At 61.6% G+C, this 9,792-nt stretch overlaps 1 protein-coding gene across 1 annotated transcript; it reads right to left on the bottom strand.

The window, feature by feature from the left end:
* Positions 1-100: 100 nt before the first annotated feature.
* MEX3D (mex-3 RNA binding family member D) lies at positions 101-2,148 on the bottom strand. Its single transcript, XM_009284888.2, has 3 exons — positions 2,094-2,148; positions 1,634-1,711; positions 101-1,384 (listed from the first exon to the last, which is right to left on the bottom strand). Exons 1-3 carry the CDS (start codon positions 2,146-2,148, stop codon positions 120-122), a joined length of 1,398 nt encoding a protein of 465 aa, XP_009283163.1. The 3' UTR covers positions 101-119.
* Positions 2,149-9,792: the final 7,644 nt, after the last annotated feature.

The following is a 9,792-nucleotide window of genomic DNA, read 5'->3' as shown; positions in this document are numbered from 1 at the left end:
CCCCGTGCGCCCATCGGATCCGTTATTAAATAAAAAGATTGATTTAAACAGTTTAAAGTCCTTAAAAAGCTGTGTTGGGGTGGAGGGGAGGGCTGGCTGCCCTGGCGAGCTGGACCCGGCTAGGAGAAGATGTGGATGGCTTGCGTGGCAGGAGTGTGGCAAGCAGGACACTCGGGCTCGGCTTTGCCGCAGATGCGCATGGCACACTCCATGCAGAAGAGGTTGTGGCCGCAGGGTACCAAGGCGGCGATCACCTCGCTCTCAAAGCACACCATGCACTCGCGGGAGCTCTTGCGGTGCCCGTCGGAGCTGCTGGAGTCGGTGGGCGAGCCCGAGGCGGCGGAGATGCTGCCGGGCAGGGAGGAGGAGGAGGAGTAGCCGGTACTGTTGGAGAAGGAGGACAGCGAGCCTTGGGTGGGCAGCCAGGACAAGGTGCTGACGGGGTCGCTCTGGATGCGGCGCGCTAAGGGGTGGTCCAGGGCCACGCCGCCGCTCTCGGGGAGGGTGGGCGAGTGGCGCGGCGTGGCCGTGCCGCTGTTGCGTCTCTGCGAGCCGTTGATGGAGGAGCAGCTGCTAAAGGCTTGCAAGGGGTTGCCTGAGCGCTCGAAGGGTGACCAGATGGTGGTGGGTGTCGTGAGGTCGAGGGCCAAGAAGTCGAAGCCGAAGTCGCACTCCTCCGAGCCCAGAGGGGCCGGGGGCTCGCTGAAGGTGAAGCCGCTGCTGGTGCTGTAGGGGCTGGTGGGGCTGGCGTCCGCCACCCGCCCGCTGTAGTAGGACTCAGTGGAGGCGCTGCCTAGGGAGCCGAGGCTGTCGTTGCGGAGGGCGGCCGAGGGGCGGCGGGCAGGGTGGGGGGCTTTGGCCCACAGGCTGGCCGTGCTGCCCTGCAGGTCGAGGCAGACATCAGTGCCGTTGGAGTGGAAGTCGTTGTCGGCATTAACGTCGATGAAGGAGCCTGTCCTCATGGTGATGTGCGCCTCAATCTCCTCCCTAGCCCGGTCCACGTTCTCGGGCATGCCTGTCACCTCGAAGACAGGCTCCTTGTCCCTGCTGGGCGTCACAATGTAGGTGTGCGTCTGCTGCTGGATCCGCTTGATGGTGGCTCCCTTGGGCCCCACCACCAGCCCCACCACACGGTACGGGACCCTCACCTGGATGGTGGTCTGTCCCGGCAGGTTGGGGGGCCCCTGCATCGCTCCCGTCAGCCCGTTCACTTTGTTGCGCGTCGCTCGGATCATGGAGAAGTGCTCAGCGGCCGAGAGGATCTCCCTTTTCGCCATCTCCACGTCCTCCTTCCTCCCAGTCACGATGAAAACGGGCTCCTCGCCCCTGACCGGCGTCTTGATGTACGTGTTGGTCTTGGCGCGTAGGGCTTTGATTTTGCAGCCTGCAGAGCAAGGAGAAGGGGGGGAAAAAAAAATGACATGTCAAAGCTGAGACCTCGTGGGGACCCCCTGCTCACCCAGGACGGGGAGATGCAGGACCAGCAGGTCCCTTTGGTTCTGCACCTGCAGCACAGACACTCTTGGAGAGAGGGGTCCCTCCCGCCTCAAAGGCAGCCAGGGGCTCACAGCTTGGTGCTGGGGGGCTGCACCGGCTTGTCCGAGACACGCCAGGCTCCTGGCACCGGCCTTACCCTCTGCCACCACCTCCTCCGCACCACAGTGGGGATCAAGGACCCGCAGGTTGCAGCCTGCAGCCCAGCTCCCGAGGGCTGGGACAACACATGGGCAGAGAGGAGCCGGGGCAGGCAGCCGTGGGGCACTTTCTGGGCCGTTGAGGGGATGGGAATCCAGGTTTACTCGAAAGGTGTTTAAGGAGGTGCAAGGGAAAAAAAGACACTGAAGATGGAAGGGAAGGAAAAGGCTTGTTTGGATCCTGCAGGTTTGTCGACACCTCTCAGCCGGCAGCTAAACCCGAGAAACAGCCCTGGCTGCACCCCAACAGCAGCAGCGATGGCCCCGGAGGGACGAGGGAGCCAGGGCTCCCCACGGCCGAGTGGCACAGGCACACCCCGCCTCCCTCTCCCTGCCCCGAGGGAGGAGACCCCAGGGCAGAGAGGCTGCGCCCTCACCGGCTGGGGCAGGGGTGCTCACGGGGCACCGGCTCTCCCCGTTCTGGAAAGACCTGCTTCCCCCGCACGAGGAACATGATTCAGCAGGCAGAGCCCAGGCTGGGACGCAGGAGACCGGGGCTTTGCTGAAGCTCTGCCTTTGCCTCGCACAACCCTGGGTAAGTTCCTCCCGTGGGCGAGCTGGGCTCTGGCTGCGAGTCCCTGCAGCTGGAGCTGCAAGGCGCTGCAGCCTGTCCAGCAAAAGGCTCCTGCTCTCCTCCAGGACTAGTCACCGCTGCTCTCGCTGAGGCACTGCCTCCGGCCGCAACCCCAGCTCTGCTAATTGCATCCACTTTGCCTGCGCTCCAGTGCATGCACTTAATTAAATTTACATGAGCCAGGCGCACCGCACCGGGAGCTCAGCCCGGCTGGCTGCCCTCCGCTCCCGGCACACAAGGACAAGTGATCCCCTGTCTCGCACCTCCCATGCACCCCCTGAGCTTTGCAGGGCACCCAAAGCAAAGCCGGGAGCCCGCAGGGATGGAGGCTATCCGATCAGAGCCCCGAGACTGTCCCTGTCCACTGCAAACACCGCTGCTGCAGATCCACGTTGATAAATAGCCGCACGCCGGCAGGGAGAGCTTGACTCCTCGCGGACACGGCCAAGACAGCCGCAAGCACCCAGCTGGCTCCTCCGCAAGCGGCTCACTCGGGGCACTCCTCCTCTTCCCAGACGCTCCCTGAGGAAGGGCAGGGCTGCTCTTCCAGCTGCAAGGCTGGAGAAGGAAGAGCCCCGGAAGGTTGAAGGGACTCAGCCAGGTCTGGGGCAGCGCAGAATGTTCAGGCAGGTCTGTCCCAACCAAGCAAATCAACCTGCGCTCACTAGCAGCTGGAGAGCAGAGCCCTAACGGGGGCCGTGCTATTCCTGGAGACCCGAGCGCGGTGCATTTACCAGGGCATTAAGCATCACGAATAACAAGAAGTAAAAAACTCAAAATAAGTGAGCAGCAGCTGTCCTGGGTGTCACAGCCCAGCTTTTCGGCAGCACTAACCCCTCTGATAGCGACATCCAGGGAGCCAACAGGTGATGACACCGTCCTCTCCGGACACTTCCTCCAAAAATCCTCGAAAGCGGCTTACACCAGCCAGCACAGCCCCTGCCCAGCTCCAGGCTGCCTCGGGGTGCTGGCAGCTCCACGCATGCCCTACCTGCTGCCTGCAAAGTCCCAGGATGGCGACAGGCAGGTTGGAGGGGAATCTGGGAGGGGAGCAGGCAGATAAGCATCCAGATAGTGCTGGGGAGGCAGGAGACCTGCTGAGATCTCCCTTCGAAGGGGGGGAACCCTCTGGATTTCATACAAGCCGGGCTGAAAGCATTTGAATGCCACCTCCAAGCACTTGTTGCAATCAAAAAAGTGTTCCTCCTGCCTTTCATTGCCCCAGGGATTGGGGCAGCGGGATGAGCCCAAATTCAACCCTTCGTGCAACTGGCTGGGCTTGGCCAGGCAGAGGCAGGGCTGGGGATGGCACAGAGCTGCCCCGTTCCCTGGAGCCGGGGAAGCCGCTGAGCGGCTGCGGGGACACGCGGAGGAGGAATGTGGGTGGAGAAGGGTTTGTCCAGGCTTTTCCTAATTTAGAACAACAACTGGAAGGTATATTTATGGCTGGGGGCATATGGTGGCATATGGTGGGGAAAGCAACGGCCCGGTCACTGGGGCAGGGCAGAACCAGCAACCATCAAAGCTGAAGTTTTTTTAAGCACGTGCCAGCTTCTGCGAGGCTGTCCAGAGCGAGGTGCCTGCGACTCCCATGTTTCCCTCCCTGATTTATTCTGGTACCTGCTATAAGCTCTCCCCCTGCTCTGCTGCTTGGCAAACTGGGGACGAGCACAGTGGCAGCGGACAAGGGCAGCCAGGCTGGAAGCCACAGCGGGGCTCTGCCGGTGCCTCCCGCAGACGCCAGCCTCACACCCAAGGTCTAAAATTAGCCCTTCACAGCAGGAAGTGGCAATTTCAAGATCCAAAGGTATCGGCAGCTGCCAGGAGCTGCAAACAGAAGCTGCTCGGGAGCCATGTCCCACGGGGGACACGGCACAGCAAGGCTCTTCCTTGCCCCGCTCCACCACGCCAGCTGCACCAGTGGGACTGAACTGATGCTACGGCAGCGCAAAATGGAGGAAGAGTTTATCCAGCTGCTCTTTGCAAGCCCTTCCTAGGGGCAAAGCCAGAAACCTGGGTTAAAAATTAAAGGGGTGCCTGGCTTGGCCAGCTCCACCCTCCTCAAACAAGCAGGGCAGGAACAACGCACACGAACTGTGGCTGCCGGATGCTGCCAGGGCCACCGGTGCCCGCGCCGGGGCTACCCGTGGCACAGCAAAATGCACCACGGGTCGGAGCTGGTTTTTCCAATCGTGGCGTAAAAGAGGACGACAGCAGGTCTGGGGCAGCGGGGGTGCTGCTTCACCTCCCTGCCCTCCCGCAGAGCCGCACAGGGAAACACTGCAGAAAAGGAGGCATCAGCCGGGGAAGCTGCTTGCCCGAGGCCACGTGCTGGCATCTGCACCAGGAACTGCGCTTGCACCGCTCAGCGCAAGGAGCCTCTGTCATCGCAACACATCGGTGAGTGCTCCCGGACGGGTGCATTGAGGACATGGTGGGAGCAGAGCCGGGACAGCACCATGGCCCCACCCAGGGACCAACCTGTCCTGCTGCTGCCCCCAGTCCCAAACTCCTCCTAAGCCACCCCTCAGCCACGGGGACTCCCAGGCAGCAGGTCCTAAAAGCCCCGACCAGGAAGGATGGGCAGCTTCCCTGGGCTGGGATTCAGTAAAGCATTTAAACCCACGCGGCACAGCGAGCTACGGGTCTGCACCACCAGAAACTGGTGAAGAGACACAACCTCACAGCAGTACAACCCCTGTCCTCCATCACATCTGCGCCCCAGAGAGGTGGCTGAGCCGAGGCTGCTCCTGCCCACACTCGGGGAGATGCCGACACCCTACGGCCAAGCCCCCCAAAGCCCCCCTGAGAGCCAGACGTACTTGAACCGCACGACACAGGTGGTTTAACCAGCAACCTGCAACTGGGGGAATGATCCGCACCAGTATGAGGTATTTCAGATGAGTCTCCACAAGCCCCCAGCCAAGCACGCTGTGAAAATGCCATCCTGGATGGCTGCATCCCTCTGAAGTCGGCGCAGCACAACCCCGCCAGAACAGGGCCGTGCCGGATGGGGGCTGTGGAGAGGACCAGGGGCCGCCCAGCATTGTCGGCGAGCCCCACTGCAGGCGTGCCCTCGCCCTGGCATGGCCAGATCAACCGCCTTACCTCAACCAAGCGGCAGCGGTTGGCATTCCCGTGTCTTACCTTGCCAAGGGCCGGCGTCCAGCATTAATGACGAGGGAGGAGGAAAACAAGGTGCCAGACTTTGCTACAAGTCTATAAACAAGGTGGCTTTAAAAGCATTTTCAGATCCAAAAGAAAACACCCCCAAAACCGGGAGGGGGCAGACCTAGGGGTGCTGCAGCCCCAACAGACCCCTTCCCCACACCAGAGCCTGGGTTTCACCAAAGCCCAGGAATGGCTCAGTTGCCACATTACAGCTCTTTGGTGGAGCTCCGAGTCCCTCTGAGCCCAAACCAGTCATGACAACCCGTGGCCATGCTCAGCTGCAAGCAAGCACCCTCATTCCGGGCGTCTCAAGCACACACAACCCCACCGAGTCACAGCCCCTCGTGCCACCACCCAGCTCTGCCTGCAGAGATGGCACCGATGGAGGGGTGCGAGCTGGACGCTCCTCTCAAACCCTCCCATCTCCAGACTCCACACCCTTCTCTGCCTCCCACTGTCGCCAGCTCCGAGCCGCTCTCTGCCCACCCTGCGCGGCTCCTGGCACGCTCCACTCTGCAAAGCTGCCCCGCAGAGCCACAGCGCCCTGGCTGGACCCGTCCCACCTGCCCTTGGGCTGAGAAATCACTAGTTTTGGACAAGAAACAGAATCCCAGGGGATTCTCCCCAGGATGATGCGGTGATGGAGGTGGCACCCCAGGAAAGGCGGCTGCTCTCCCTGAACGTCCTCTCTTAGCATCACCAGAGGGACTTCGCCCTCTGCCAGGAGCCCCAGTCGGATCAGGGCTGCGACTATCGCAAGAGCCCATGAAAACCAGTACAGCGCAGGCTGGGGCAGCGGGCTGGGAAGTGCCTCGCCATCCTCTGCGCTCCTGCTGTTACGCAGGCAAGAGAGAAGAGACCCGACGCAGCTCATCCACTTGCTGATTCCCAGCATGGCCCGGCCAGCACCTGCTTTGACGTAAGGTGTCCTCCATGTAAGGAGGACAAAGCCAGCCGATCCCCTTGGCCAGACCATGTCTCTGTTTGTCCAAGGAGCTTTGTGCTTGCAGTGCCCAGCTCCGACCTATGAAAACCCAAGAAAGAGCAAACAGCTTTTCTGGAGGAACCTTTGATGGCATCAACCAGGAAGACTAGGTTCATCACAGCCTCTGCAGCTCGGGAGCCGGCTGACGCCTTGCACCCAGCCCTCTGGAGCGTGCTACCCGCTGCAGAAAGACGTTGCCCTTCCCCTTCCCCAGCTCTGCAGCATCTCCTGGCCTCATATCCGGCGTTACGGCACTCCCGGTCCCCTTCATTACAGGCAAATGGCGTAGGATGCGCCAGGACCAGGGCCAGACGTGGAGGAGAACACGCTGCACCTCCATCTCATCTCATCTCCCCTCTTGCTAAGTGCTTCTTCCCACCTCTCTGCAAACACTAATTAATTCATCCTTGCAACCACGCTGCGGGAGGCAGGCACATCACACCTTTGTTTCTTCTCCAGACACTGGGAAAAGCGAGGCAGGGAGGCTGGGCTCCTTGCCTCAGGCCAGAGAGGAGGAAGGCAGTGCCAGAGCCAAGATGCACAGGCAGATACTTCAGTGATCAGATCAATCTGTGCGACCGACTTCAGGAGTTTCTGGCTCTGCTACGACCCAGAGGTGGGAGGAGGCAGCCAGGCCAGCCTCAAAGGACATGGCATGATGGGCAGAGGACAGCAGCCCAGGGCTCAGAAATATGAGAGGATTCATCGCAGCCCCAGCAATCCACTGCAAGTTTACAGATGCTCGGGCTGGCCCAGAAACCGGGGCCTGTGGTCTCCCTGTGCATCCTCCAAGTGCCGAAACGCCCGCCGCGCTCTGGCAGGGAGGAGAGCCGCCGTATTTCATTCTTCCCTGGATCTCCCCTTCAAGCATCCCAGCGTCTTCTATAAACGGCAACTTTCCCAAATCCTTTGCAAAGCTGCGAACAGTCCCTGCGCGTCGCAGATGGGGAAGCGGAGCCTGAGAGAGGAGCCGTGGCTGGCTCCATCCCACAAGAGGCACGTGGCATAGGAGGAGAGAGTAGAGCCCAGGGCTCTCGGCTGCCCTGGCCGCCCATCACCTTCTTGGCCTTGTTGGGGCAGAAGCTGCTGGAAACACACCTCCAAGGCTGGGACGCCAGGGAGCAATGCTGGCACGGTGCCGACGTGCAAGAGCCAGGGCAACTCTAACGTCCAGCCCACCCCACGCTCCCCATCTCCCTTTTCCCCAGTGATTTCCATTATCACCATCGCTCTTTTTGCTGGTTAGCAAGATGAGCCCACACCGCTGCAATCAATGCCCACAGCACTTTTTGGAGACGGTCCCTCCCACGGCAGGAGTCATGAACGGGCTTGCACGCAAAGGCACGGCCACATAATCCCACCAGGCCATGCTGCCTTTCGGTAGCTGTGTAGGCAGGGAGGAGAAAAGCCACAGATCCCAGCTGGCAGATGCTGCTCCGCACCATCACCGATGCCGATCCGGACGAGGGGTCATGGCAACCACCTCTCCAGCTCAGTCAAGAAAGCACAGATTTGCTTTACACAACAAAGATTTACCTGCTGAGCTGCTGCTGCTCCCTTCTGGAAAGGGTTAAATTAGTGGATCTGGAGGAGAGAAATTGAAGAAAAAGGAGAAGTAGGAGAAATCACATCCGACAGCCTCTGTCCCACCTCAGCCCGCATAGGACAGCCGTGCATTGGTCTGATGGGCAAAGCGCTGCCCCGGCTGCCGGGACCTCCCAGCCACGTCCCTACTCACCCCCGTGGCAGCGAGGGGCTGCCAGGCCCTGGGGACAGCAGGACCGGTCCCAAAGCACCCCGAGAGCTGCTCCTCAGCACACGGTGTATGGGGAGAGAAACCCAGCCTTGCCCCAACTCAAGACCCTTCCAGGGCACCCGATATCCATGTCTTCCTATGTTCTGAGTGCGGTGGCACCACAAGCGCCCGCTCCCCAGGTCATGGCCAGGCTGGGTAGCGCAGGAAAGACAAGAGCAACGGGGACACGGTCTGAAGGAGCCCAACCCAGCCCCGCAGCGTCACCAGCAGCACATCTCTCCACCGGAACGATGCCAGGCCCGACAAAGCACCCCAAGGCTCGGCTCTATGCTGCCGTGCAGCCAGAGCCCCGCTACCACAGGGCTACCGAAGACTCGCACGGGGAGACCTCGGGACCAGAAGGACCCGGGACCTTGCATGGGTGCAGGAGGATGAGGCGAGCGAGAAGGGTTCTGCTCGTTTTCGAGCTCGGTGTGTAGACCTGGAGAGGTGGGCAGCTGTGAATGACCTCGGTATTGCCCCTGCTCGGGCTGCACCGGCCTCACATATCCCTGATTTAAAACAGCTGCCGGCAGCACCGGCGAGCAGCCAGAGCACAAAGACACTCTGCTGACAGCCCCGTCCCCTCGGATGCTGCCCAATCGCACTCCCCGCCAGCGAGAACCGGGGGTGCCAAATGCCAAGCCCCCCTTCACGCCAAAACCCCAGCACAACGGGGCCACAGCACACTGTCCGAACAGGCCGGGAGCTGCAGAAAAGCTGAGACCAGGAGAGGTGCAGGAAACACATGGGGGAAAACCCCCGGGGAGAGCTGTTCCTGCCCGCAGGCTGGGGCAGCAGCAGGTAGCTCCAGCCCATCACTGGCCCCAGGTCCCACGAGCCTACTGGCAGGACACGGTGCCCCCCCCAGCACCCCTCCTCAAGCTAGTATAATAATTTCTTTTGCAGCTCTTTTCCAGGAGCCCCACGAGCCCGTGGAGCTTAGCGAGCACCCACTCTGCACGAGGTGTTTGGGGCAGGTACCCGGCTGCACATTTAACTTGTCGGGGTGCTGGAGGCGTAGCACTGGGGCCTCACCGCAGCCGAAACACCCAACCCCAGCCACTGCGAGAAAGGGTGCCAACCGACAGCTCGCCTGCCTGAAAGCAGCCGTTCCTCCAACCCCCTCGAACTCGCAGAGCCAACGCGTTTCCCACTGGAGGCCAGACCCCGTTACAGGTTTGCTTTCAAGTTGCCAGACCCCAGGGGTCTGCCGAGCCCGTCGGGGAGGCCACCAAATCCAGGTCCCCATCCAGCCCGGGGAGAAGGAGGATCCTCCCAAGCAGGGCGCAGCGCCACGCTCCTCTCCTCTGGCGACGTAGCGGGCTTTGCCACGCCGCTCGGCTGCCCTGGCTGGGCTCCGCAGCCTGGTGGGACCCCACGGCCGGGGCGGTAGGACCGGCGAGGGGTGCGCGGAAAGTTGGGAGGCCGGGAAGCGGGGCCGGCTGGGAGGCAGCGCAGGCCAATGGGAAGCGCAGAGCATGATGTCACCGCGCTCATCACAGCATGGCTCTGGCTAACAAAGAGAACAATGAGGCTGCCCAGCTCCCCGCTTCCCCCCAGGAAAAACATG

The sequence above is a fragment of the Aptenodytes forsteri genome, unplaced genomic scaffold (assembly GCF_000699145.1).
Source record: "Aptenodytes forsteri isolate BGI_AS27 unplaced genomic scaffold, ASM69914v1 Scaffold391, whole genome shotgun sequence".
Taxonomy (NCBI): Eukaryota; Metazoa; Chordata; class Aves; order Sphenisciformes; family Spheniscidae; genus Aptenodytes; species Aptenodytes forsteri.
This window is presented reverse-complemented; position numbering and strand designations above follow the sequence as displayed.

What these genes read in the sequence shown, in the direction of transcription:
- MEX3D (XM_009284888.2), bottom strand. Translation starts at nt 2,148, where the DNA reads ATGTTCCTCGTGCGGGGGAAGCAGGTCTTTCCAGAACGGGGAGAGCCG. An exon ending in ACGGGGAGAGCCGGTGCCCC is followed by an intron (nt 1,712 to 2,093) that starts GTGAGCACCCCT and finishes GTGTTGTCCCAG; the next exon opens with CCCTCGGGAGCTGGGCTGCA. An exon ending in GGAGGAGGTGGTGGCAGAGG is followed by an intron (nt 1,385 to 1,633) that starts GTAAGGCCGGTG and finishes CTTGCTCTGCAG; the next exon opens with GCTGCAAAATCAAAGCCCTA.